The sequence below is a fragment of the Convolutriloba macropyga genome, chromosome 7 (genome assembly GCF_964194025.1).
Source record: "Convolutriloba macropyga chromosome 7, txConMacr16.3, whole genome shotgun sequence".
NCBI lineage: Eukaryota > Metazoa > Xenacoelomorpha > Acoela > Convolutidae > Convolutriloba > Convolutriloba macropyga.
In genome coordinates, this window is record NC_134474.1 from 54,980,437 (window position 1) to 54,992,947 (window position 12,511).

Consider the following 12,511-nt stretch of genomic DNA (forward strand, 5'->3'; position numbering starts at 1 on the left):
ATCGTAATTTCATAAGCATTGAATGTAATGTCTTACTTTCATAACCATGTTGATCTGTTCAAAACCTTGTGGATTGATGATTGTCTTTTTATAAGCTCATGCAATATTTCGAGCGCACAAAAGTCTTGTCAGAGTCCACTTTAGTCTTGGATAGTCTGATCAGAGGTCACTGCAGTCTCACAGTGCGACCATCTTGCAAGCATCCATACAAGATCGCAATATAGTTAGATCTTAGTTAATTGATTTGGGATCAAATTAGAGGTGCTTTTTGTTTTAGTGGTGGCCTTGCAAATGACAAATTTCACGACATAAACAAGCACTCATTAAACATGGCTTCAACCGACACCAAAATCACACCCTCTGAAACACCGGCAAGTACAAGTTCCGCATCCGGATCAACACCTGCTGTCGCTCCGGGTAAAAAGAAATGGAACAAAGTGAAACTGGGTATCAAGTTCACAGCCAAACTGAAACCCAAAGTGGAGAACGAGGCAAAGACGACCCCCGATTTGGAGTATCTTCTTGTGTCATTTTTACCCCACTCGTTGTGTTTCAAAGAGATATTTCAGACCCTGTCGAGATTCGTTGAGATTGATAAAAATACGAATCACGCTGCTGATAATCCTTACAGGTTAAATTACACGTTGTTCACCAGGTCAAGCAAATAAGCTATGGGTTAATCGTACGGCGACATATGAAAAGACTGTAACCAAGTCTCAGAACTCTGTCCTAACTAGCTAGTGTCCTCGACCATTTTATTTGGATAAAGAAATCCCCTTTCTCATCAAGACTTCTGGCATCTTTTCAGCGCAGTTTATCCTCGAAAAGGGAGGTCGGAGTCTGAGCTCGTTTGTGATACATGCCATTTTATATATTTGCTGTGACGTGGTCAATAATTTTTTCTGATTGTTCTGAAATTACACTTTGAAAATCTGAGCAGAAGCTGTGACTAGAATCACAATAAGTAGTCAATATTGGCACTCCCGTAGCCGAAGTAAGAATATCAGACCACCAATTACTCAAAATTGTACGGGAATGGGAATTGAGTAAAAAGTGGGGGCAAATTCTGCTACATTACCAAAATAAATTTTTTGACAATTTTCATTTTTTTTAATCCATACATTTCTGGAGTGCGCAACCGAAAATATTCGGGCATTCTGGAAAACTTAAGGAAATCAGAATTATTTTGCATTTTTAGTCTTGTTGACAACATCCGACGTCTTCCCAACCTCAAAACGGACAAGACACCCGAAGGGGCTAAGCTGGAGAGGGGTAGTGTCATTGTAGATCTGAACAAACCCCTGATTGGGGGAAAACCCCCTGAAGTAAACCCGGAGACTGGGGAAATGGGGGAGGAGGATAGGAGTGTACTGGTGTCTCTGGCCTTCTCAACCGACCCCATCTACTCTCCTCTCTGTGAATCAAGGAAGGAATCCAGTTTGTAAATTTTATTAGTTTGAGGTTCTTTTATCGGTTGTTAAAATTACCAATCCTTTGTTAAAAAATACCCAAACAATCCAAAACTACGTATGAATCAGACCCTTTCAAAAATTATATTCATTCAGAAATTGCCAGGAAAATACAGAATCAGATCGAGACAACAGGTAACTCAATTGTTGGCTCGATCACGTTTACGAAAAGACAGGAAACTGCTGTGCTCTATTTTTGGAAACGTTCTACTTCATGAAAACAAAACATTGCTGCAAATTTTTCAATGATCCTGACCTTATTTCGCTTAATTATATGCTTAAAATGCATACAATCGCCTGTTCATACGGACCCTGTGGAAATAACCCAACAGAATAAAGAACCTGATAACCGCGATGAAAATGCTAAGAAAACTTAAATCTAATGGTTACCAGTGCTGGTATCAATTGCACGTTCTTTTGTTACATCTCTAAAAAAAACTATAGCTGAGTTGGATGCCCAAATTTGGCTTTGCATATTGAACGGTTCCGGAGAAAAGCCCGAGTGGAACTGACTCATGCAAATATATATAAACCAACAATGAGGCTCGTTAATGTGCGTTCGCACATGAAGTTCCAAATCGAGCTCATCTACATTTTCGAATTAATTGTCAACCAAATGAGAGATAACCAAAACTAGATGTTTGAGTTTTAAAAAATCGTTCTAGATCGAAACTACGTGAATTACATAATACCATGCCTCACTACAGCGCTCATGAGATCTGCCAATAAAAAGACTTCAAGTAAAAAACTAACAAAACAAGCAAAACTAAAAAATTAACGGCAAAAACTCAACATCTAAATCTAAAAGCACCTAGTAAGCAACGTCAAATTGCAATCAGATAAAACCTTAACTGCACAAACTTTTTTTATCTCAACTATACAGCAGATTGGATTTTACATTAAAAAGACTTGGTAAAAAAAGAAAAAATAATGAGGCGAAGTTCAAAAATCTATCGATATTTATTAAACCAAATAATTTCAAACGTCTTAAATATCAATAGCTTTTAACAAAATAATTCTCGGTAGATTTACTGGAAAGTCATTACGAAACCGATAGGACCAGTTTTTGGTTAGATTAGGCCATAAAAACGGACTAAAGATGCAGAAAAGCTCAAGAAATTACAAACAATCTCCGAAAACACAAATGATTGATTGAAGCCATTAAAATCATTAGCTACTATCTAAAAATTGTTTTTTATGTCATTTGTTGTTAATACTAATTGAGCTAAAACTATACTGAAAAATTCAAAAAGTTCACTTGGGCCTCATTTGAGATTAATTGGGCTCTGTTATTACGCAAAAGAGAGATAAAAACAAAACATTGACCACCCACAAAACATTTTTGAAAACGCACATTGTCCCACCAATAAAATATCAGTTACGACATAATATCAATAAAAAGTTTGATTTTGTAATTAAAAGGAGTTTGATAGGACCTCTCAATGATGAGAATAAGTTAAAATGTGTCCAAATGAATAACAAAATTTATACAAATAAATCTATACACATAACTAAAAATGAAAAATTAAAAAATAAATTTGAAAACGAATAATATCAAAATTTTAGGACTATTCGCTTTGAAATGATTTCATAGAGTAATATCATTCATTCAGACTTCAATTAGAAGCTTATGAGACCTCTCAGCATTTTACGACTACATTAAGAAAAAAAAACAGCAAAATCTAAAAAATGAGACAAAAGTATCGAAGCCATTAAAACTTTTCAGAACAAACGTTTCTATTTTCAATTAATTTTTTCAGAACAATGGGATTCTTCTTTCTTCACAATAAAACTTCCAAAAAACCAACAGATATGATGAAATATTTTGAGAAAACTAACGAAATTTTTGAGAAAACCCGTAGTCTCAACGACATTAATTTCAAAAGCTTTCAACGGAAGTCTGCAAATACGCTCTGTTATGCCCAGGTGGGACAAAAATACTGTTGTTTAATGACCAGTCTTCAATAAGACATCAGAATGAGTCTTATGACTATGAAAACAATAACAAAGACAGACAAAACCCAAAATATCATTTCAAAAGTGCGAGAATGAAAGGTCGAAGCCATTTAATCCTCAAGTTTTTCTCTGAAAATTGATCCCTTACTCTTTTAACGTATTCTCTAAGCCAATGGGAACTATCAATACTTCCATAATGTGATATGATTCCAAAAGGAAACAAAATTGTGAAAAAAAAAAGATATCTAAAAATTAAAGAAAAATATATGAAAACTTATCGCAACGAAGTCATAAAGCCAATAAATGAAGATGAAACAGCTCACCAGATGAATTTTAGTTCGAGTAAAAGAAAGAGACAGGGTTATGTAATTTCAGAGACCGACTTAGAATTCGCAAACATTAGTTTAAGATGAGCTAACGTTCAAAAAAATACGTTTTTTCAAAATTTTTTTGAAGTCTTAACGGCCATTAGCTGTTGACACTAGATAGGTTCACTTAATGCTCCTTGTGAGGACTATTGCACTTTTAGTTAACGTGTCTAGGGCATAGTACTTCAAAAGTTCAGCAAATCTCAAAAAGAAAATCAAAATTTTATTAAAAATTAGAAACACTCAGAGTCGAAGCCAAAAAACATATGAGCGGTTCCTTGAAAGCTAATTTTCTGTTCATTGGGTATCATTCATTGGACTGCAAATGAGGTTTGTGTTTTTCATTAACGGAACCTCGATATGAAAGGTGACTATTCTCTTAGTGACTTGAAAAACAAAAAATGAATAAAAAATTTTTCTAAAAAAAAACAGATCTCAAACAGAATTCGAATTTTTTTGATAATAAACTTCCCTATGAGACCAGAACTAGTCCTTTTTATCGTCTGTGTTCTACTAAAAACAACAAATTGGTGTATTTTGTAGCGTGAAAGGCAATTTTGAATTAAAATTTTTGTAGAAAAAATGTTTAAATTTAAACCTAGATAACATCTCGAAAAAAATTTCAAAAAAATCTGAGTAATTTGGAATTCTGCGCCAGACGAGCTTTTTAATGATACCACTCACATTTCTCTACGATGAATATATCGATCGGCCAAAATTGTCTGAACAAAAAAATCCATTTGAGTATATAGTTCCTCCCCCCACAAGTGGGGTCGGAACAAAAAGGGACCGTTGATACCACATACCTTAAAGATCAACAACACCCTAATTGCTGTCTAGGTCTCATGAAATAACCTAATAATTTCTTAGGGGCAATATTGAACTTAAACGCTCTTTGATCAGAATGACGTGTTATCTTATCACAGTCTATAAAATGAGGCAGTTAATTTTATTTATGATTACCACAAGGCAATCATAGCTTTCATAGGCACGGGATTGGGAAAGGAGGTTCAAATATTCCATAATTGACTTAATTGTGGAATCATAGCCCAGCGGCAGTTTCTGTGAATCATATGTTTAGAGACTATCAGAGTTCTACGAATGCTGCATTAAAACTTAATTCCCTCTGGTATTATCAGTTTATCCAGTTTTTTAAATGACAATTCAACGGTCGGACGAAAAATTGAGCAAATAGAGCGCTGCGTAAAATGCCAGCAGGATCCTAATTGTTGGAACAAACTTTGTTTGAGATCAATTAAACCCTGCGCCTTTAAGTAGCTGGATTTACGATGTGATTTAGAGAAAATGCACATCTGTTCAGGGACACACTCATTTTGTGTCTATCATGCTCGACCCGATCTAAGTGTTATTTCCAAATGGCAAAACTTTTGAAAAGAATGCTGAAATATTATGGACGTGTAGCTTTTGATCATTGGAGTGCATCCTCAAGGCTATTGTAACATGAAAAAAATAATGCCAATCAACTGTCTTTTCCGTAAATTATGTTCCCGATTGAGTGTTACCTACGAAAGTTCCCAAAAATCTGTAAAGGAGCGATGCATGTATATTTTGAAGCACAACTCTTAACCATTAATTCAGATATTTTATTGCTTGGTAATCAAGAATTGTGATTGTGATATTCTAATTAGATTTTGGGATAACATTTCAGGCAGTGTAGGGGAGGCTGAGTTAGCCCACTTCAAGAGTTTCGATCGGATATTTGCCCTGAACCCCAAAGTGCTTGTCATGCGACAGAGATGTCTTTCTGACCAACCATTCGAGGTAACACACATCTATTCAAACATTTATGAATGAACTAGTCGAGAACCGACTGTTTAGACTGTCGAAATTCACAAGTCAATGTATGCCTTTTCAAGCCAGCATAATGCTATGAATAACTTTGTTTCTGCGTGATTGCATCGGATCATTATTAGGGTTTTCAATCTGCAGGGCAGTAACAGGATGAGCCTGTTCTCCAGTTGTCCTTTTGTAAATGTTCTCTCACCAGAATGTTGCAAAACATTGCACGGCATTTGCAGGCTGAGGTGGACTATCCTAGTTGAGAGGTCCACTTATGAATAGGCCGTGGTCGACCAATATGACGTATGAAAGTACTATGGTTGGTCGATATTGGGTATGAAAAGACCGTGGGTTTACGTATGACTTTGTGTCAAATCCCCCCCCCCCCCCCCCGCCGCCCCGACTCCTCTCCAAACCCCATGACTTCATCATTTGTCTTTTCATCGACTTCTCAAACCGCGTACTAGAATTTTATAGATTCTTGCGAAATAAATCACCGTATTTCTGCAAGACATTAGCAAGCTAATGCTCAACGGTAGACTAGGCTAGCACAACCACCGTCATACCATATTCCACAGATAAGACCGCCTAATATGAACTCAAGTTCTGTTTTGTGAAATTCAGGTGAAAGCGTGGGTGCGTGACTTCAAGTGGGCATTTCCTCAGAGACCAGAAGACACTTTTGTCAAAATAGACAAGGACGACATGGCCTACCTGAACAACTTTGTGGCTCAGTGTCTACATCAGGACATTAAGAGACGCGTCGCAGGCAGAAGTCCATACTCTGCAAAGGTAGTGCCTGGATTACCACAAACTGTACAAAAATTATTATTATTATTAAATTGACTTGGTACCCGCGATGCGGGAATCACTTTGTTAACTAATTAGAAACAGGACCAATTAACAGGATACTGATAGTATTTAAAGTTCAAAGCCTTTAATTTCAACAGCGAGTTCAGCTGTTTCCGAAATAACACTGTTGGACATGTCCAGTCAAAAGTTGAGATGTCATTTCGCTGAGAGAGAACATTTGCATATTTCACAACTCTCAAGACAAAATACTCTTCGAATTTGACTGATTTCGTCCAATTAAAATTGGTCTTCAAAAATTGTTTTGCTGCAGAACGGTTACTGCGTGGTCCCTTGAAAACTTTCCAATAATCATCAAACTTAAGGGCAGTATCACAGTTGTAAATTTTGTTCAGCATAAGAAGATCATTTCGAACCAAAAGAAAACTGATCGGCAACAAATTGTTGTAAATGAGGCTCTGATTGTAGTCACTATCTGTAAAAAATTTCTTATTCAAAGCCCACTTGAGCGCTCGTCTTTGCATCTTTTCGAGTTTTCTGCAATTCGGCCAATTCGAGAACCATACATTTGACGCGTACAGGAGAATTGATAAAATGTAACTTTTGTATAAACTTACTTTTACTTTCGTATTTGTAGAAAAGGGAACGTTTCTCTTCAAGAAAAAAAGCTTTTGTTGTGCCTTTGACAGCCGCTGATTGATATGACTGTCCCATTTCAAGTTATTAGTAATTACTACACCAAGATCATTCACCGAAGATTTGCATGTAATTTCTGTATCGTCTGCATACAAGTGGACACTACACTGATCTAACTTTTTTACATCAAAACATATAGCTTCAAACTTTGCATTGTTGAATTGCATTCTGTTTTCTTTTGACCATTTAATTGCTTTGTTTAAATCATTTTGTAGTGAAAATAAATTCATTTGACTTCCAATAATTTTTGTGTCATCGGCGAAAAGATATGTGCTGTTCTCCATTAGAGATGGAAGGTCATTAATGTACACAGCAAACATAAAAACCGCAAACACTGAACCCTGTGGACCACCACTCGTAACAGCTAACTCTGACGAATAATCATCTTTAACAAACACGCACTGCGTTCTATTTGACAAATAATCTGCAAAAAACTTGAGAAATTGGTTATCAAATCCAAAATGCGTAAGCTTCAACAAAATTGCATTGTGATTAATTGTATCGAACGCTTTTGCAATATCGAGATAAACGCTTAAAGCAGACTCTTTAGCATTCAAACAACGAAAAATTTTTGCACAATACTGGATCATTTGAGTGATAGTAGAATGCTTGGTCCTGAAACCGTGCTGGCGATTGTCTAAATTTTTCCATAAACGATCCCTAAATTTTCTATACAGTAATTTCTCGAAAATTAGGGAAAGCGCGCACAACATTGACACTGGTCTGTAATTTTCTATGTCAATTCTCGACTCTTTTTTATGCAGGGGTTTAATTATTGCTTTCTTCCAGCTCTTTGGAAATTCTTGCTGAATTATAATTTTGTTAAATATCTCAGTAACAACTGGGACAATGGCAGGTGAAAACGTTTTCAATAAGATTGGCTGCAATTTATCGTAGGACTCAGAACCCGTATGACAACTAAAGATCATTGATTTTACTTCACTGTTAGTGAAATATATATCTTCTAGACAAATTGTGGGGTCTGCTGAAGCGAGTGGCACTGAAAGAGGGCTCGTATCCTCTCTGAAAACAGATGCAAAATGTTGATTGAAAGCATTGGCAATTTTCAACGGTCCAGAAATACTGTTTCCAGCAAACTTCATCTTAGTGGGCAGATCAGGAATACGACGAAAGCTCTTAAGATTTTGAAAAACTTCTGTCAGAGTTAAACCTGCGAAAGAGTTCAGATATACTGTCTTATCTAGTTCAAGTGAATCAGCTAAATTCTTTTCAAGCCTTTCAATTATGTTCTTATCTTTTTGACGTCGTCGAGCTGTATTTAGAACATTTTCTGCGTGAATGGAATGAGACGAAAAGTAGTAAGGAGCTTCCCTTCGCCTTCTCGTTTTCCGAGGAATAAAAGCCATACAGCAAAAGTTGATTTCATCATAAAAATGTTGAAGTGTGTGGTTTATATCTCCAGCTGAGGCATCAAAGTAACTGAATCTTTCAGCAATTTTGGGAAGATTCGCTTTTCGGAAAGAATAAACTGATTTTGATTTCTCAACCTGGCTGCTAGAATAATTTACTTCAGCGCTAATCATTGGGTGATCGGAAAACGTTGCATGGATATGAGCAAAAGAAATAGTGTCAGGGAAAACCGCAAGAAAGCAATCATTTTTAACGTTTTTGTCCTCTATGAGAGAGCAAAATCCGTATTTCCGAAAAACCTGGCAAAATGTTTTTTCATAGGCATTATTACTGCTCAGGAGACTCCAATCAATTCCAGGAAGGTTTACATCACCTACTATGAGCACATTGATGAGATCTAAATTGTTTTTAAGAACTTTTCATGAGCCGAACTAATAATTTCGTGTAAGTAAGTATCAAACAATTTTACTTCTAAGCGATAAGGCGATTCATGAGGTGGATTGTAAACATTTATAACAATTATTGCCTGCTCTAAATTGCAAAAGAGAGCCGAAGTTGCAAAGTCAACAGGAGATTTAGCTTGGATTGTTTCACTGTGAACATTAATTTCTGTTTTCATACCAATAACAACTCCTCCATGGCTACCATTACATCGATCAATTCTACTAACTACGCTATAAAAGTTTGAAATGAAGACACATGTGTCATCAACTCTCGAATCAAACCACGTTTCACTCAGACAGATAATATCGGGTTTATGAACTTTGAGATGAATATCAAGGCTAATTCTTCGATTAATATTCAGCAAGGATCTACAGTTTAAGGACAAGATTTTGATGGCTGGTAGTCAGGACGTATGGACGTTTTGATCTGTAGAGGATTGCATACTATTCGGGTTAAAATTTTCAGCGATAACTTTTCCCTTATAAAATAACTCTTGACCTTTAATGGAGAAACTGTGTTTTTCGTAGCCAAAATTGTTTATCAGATTTGTCTTCCGCTGATATAGTGTTTTTTCCTTTTTGTAGTCCTCAACGGAGAGAAATTTTTTTATGACAAATCCCGAACCTTTTAACTTTGAAACAGATAAGAAGATCGTTCTGAAAGTCCACGCATTATCAATTTTCACTACAACAGGCCTGTTCTTCTCGTTAACGAGTTTCCCTAATCTGAAGCAGTCATGAATTACGACATCTTTCAGTCCCATTATTTGTTCGAAAATAGATACTACTTGTTTTTTGTCTGTATTCATTGCTTCAATTCTCGAAATCTGGTCTTGATTCTCCTGTATTCCAAAAATTATTAATTTGTCGCTCATGTGGTTTTCCGATTGTTGATTATATTGAGGTTTTGGTTGGCTATTTTGCTTCAGAGAACCCACGCTGCTCTTTAAGTCTTTGATTTCATTTTGAAGCTGCTCAATTTTAGCTTCGCAAGAGTTTTGTTTCAATTGGTAAATATCATTTCTGATTTCAGACAATTCTTGTTGAATTTGTGTATTAAGTGAATGAATATTATCCGACAAAGAATCAATATCGGCTTTTGTTACTGGAAGTTGACCTTTTTGCTCGCAATTTTCAGTTGTTTTCACAGGCAAACCGCCCCAGAAAACTTTGGGGGGGGGGAGAGAACACCCCAAAAACTTGGACAAAGAATAGGTACGATCTCACCGGGGAACTGATAAGCACTTCGGTTAGCCCCCGTAGACCCAAAATAAACTACACTCCACTTGCACTCCACGAAACAGATGGTAACCAAGGTGTGTAAATTTTATTGAAAAAAAAACTACTCAATTTTCAGGTTTAAGAATCCATCAATTCAGCAACTCAAATTCAGCAACTCAATTATGAAAAATCTTCCCTTTGTTCGGTTCCAATCGAAAGAAAATTTTGGAATGCTTGGTCTTGTCGGGATTATTGGTTTTGTGCATGGAAAAAGCTCCGTTTGATTTTGTTATAGAATGTAAGAAAGCGCCACTATGCTGGGTTTAAAAAAACGTAAGAACGTTTTGGTATGTTTGCATGAAAATGTCTGAATCGCCGGTTTTTTTTTTCATAGGAACATGTTTTAACATTTGTTTTTTTTAATTAAAAAAACACTGCCACAGTTATGATACCGCTCTAATCGCAGGTATTCCAAAGGTACTTGTCGGAAAAACTTTTTTAAAATTCTGTCATTAAATTCATTCAATTTTCTTGGGATCCGTAGATCGTTGACAATATGGAAAGTATTTGTCTTTTTTAAACAATTTAAGTTAACAAACAGGTTGGACATTAATGTTGGTTCAGTTCATTATCTATTCGCATTATCACCGCGCTTTGATATGATCATAACAAAAAAACTGTATTAAGTATGTTTCTTTTTATTTCTTCTGGTTTGAAACGGCTTGTAAGGACAGTTTCGTACGTTTATTTTTCTACACATTGTCTTTAGGTGATCCAAATTCAACCAAAAGGCGACTGGAGATTGGCCCATTTCGACACTATGTAACCAAGACAACTGATGCAAACTCGGACACTAAGGGAAAATAATTGCAACATCTTGGGAACTAATTTCTATTTCGCAGTGAATTTTTCAACGAAGTCACCTCATCAAAGCCTCAGAAATTTACTAGGAAAAAATCAGTCTCCGGAATTAAATAAAACAAATTTAATTTCAGAAGCACTTTTTGACGTCAACAGTATACATTTCAATATCTAACTCCTTTTCAAATAGTTAATAATTGTTTGAACTATCAAAATGAATGAAATTTATTTGTCAATAATCTGCTGCTACATTTTACATACTGAATATAACATTATATCACCTACTCAGCCAGCTGATGATGCGTTAATAGTGCATGCTTCTGTGTATTACTTTTTACAATTAGTGTAAATTCAAGATATCATAAAGTTAAAAGTAAACTTGAGATAACGAACACGAAGGCTGTATCAAGTTTTGAGTCAAATTAAAACATTCGTGAGCAGAAATTGCATTTGTCAGGACCTGATTTTTATCAAAGCGCCGACGGAGACGCATGCCAAATTCATAACCTGTTAAACACCTGAAAATTTTGGCGTAAGGTTAGTTTTTTTCGGCGAGCTGGGGGGGGGGGGGTAGAGGGGTACGGGAAGGTGTGCTGGGTTGGTACAGCTATGAGGTACAGGCTACATGTAGTGGGGTACGGAGGTACATGTAGTGGAAGGGGTTAGAAATAAAAGCTTCAGCACGTTAGAAACAAATCGTAATATGGTGGGGAGAGGGGTTTTGATGAGAAAGAGTTTTGTCGAGCAGGTGAGATGAGGTGTTGTGGAGTTTTGGTGCAATTTGGCTGGAAGTTAAGTAGTTTCGGGGGCGAGGGAAGAGTGTTACGGCTAGGTGCACGCGGGGGGGACACAATTAGTGGGGTACGGGGTTAGCTGGAGAGGGCCAAGAATAGATGGGGGTAGGGAGGGGGAAAAGTTGTTCGGATCTTCCCTGTTATAACCCCCACAAAACTATAGCCCCCATTTGGGTATATCTACCATGATGGGGTCTACAATTACCAGTTATTTCATCAATAATACCAAAGGTCCCACAATACTGTGACTTTCAGTCAAAATAATCGTACTCTCAATGTTAATGCCTGATGATTGAAATCAGACGACGATGATTGAAAAGATGGAAGTCAAAGTTGAAGTTATTAACAAACATGATTCTGGTTTTTTTAAAAAAAAAACAAAAAAACATGAAAGCGGTAGAATACCGGAAACATCTCGAAAACTTGGGAAACTAAAATTTTGGGATCTATTCTGTCCCCCACCCCCACCTTAGTGAGCTTATATTTTTACGCCCCCCCCCCAGGAGCACGCGCTATTTTCTTACATTGTAACGTGCTATAAAACATATAATTTGTAACGGGGGGGGGGGGGGCGTAAAAAACAGTGGGGGCGGGGGGGGGGGACAGAATATATTCAAATTTTGTAACCAACAGTGCTCAAATTAGATGGATCAAAATCAATAATAAGATAAACGCCAAAAGTCAAGAAGATATGATAGCTGGGGAGACTTTGAGAAGGGGCT

General features: G+C 36.5%; 1 protein-coding gene across 1 annotated transcript; it reads left to right on the forward strand.

Moving 5' to 3' along the window:
- The first annotated feature begins 281 nt into the window (after nucleotides 1-281).
- Nucleotides 282-11,347, forward strand: LOC142342378 (uncharacterized). Its single transcript, XM_075393689.1, has 5 exons — nucleotides 282-631; nucleotides 1,199-1,437; nucleotides 5,463-5,575; nucleotides 6,218-6,385; nucleotides 10,904-11,347. Exons 1-5 carry the CDS (start codon nucleotides 330-332, stop codon nucleotides 10,958-10,960), a joined length of 879 nt encoding a protein of 292 aa, XP_075249804.1. The 5' UTR covers nucleotides 282-329; the 3' UTR covers nucleotides 10,961-11,347.
- The last annotated feature ends 1,164 nt before the right edge of the window (nucleotides 11,348-12,511 follow it).

Coding starts and splice junctions, on each gene's coding strand:
- LOC142342378 (XM_075393689.1), top strand. CDS start 330: ATGGCTTCAACCGACACCAAAATCACACCCTCTGAAACACCGGCAAGT. Junction 1,438..5,462: donor TGAATCAAGGAAGGAATCCA/GTTTGTAAATTT, acceptor ATAACATTTCAG/GCAGTGTAGGGGAGGCTGAG. Junction 6,386..10,903: donor GAAGTCCATACTCTGCAAAG/GTAGTGCCTGGA, acceptor CATTGTCTTTAG/GTGATCCAAATTCAACCAAA.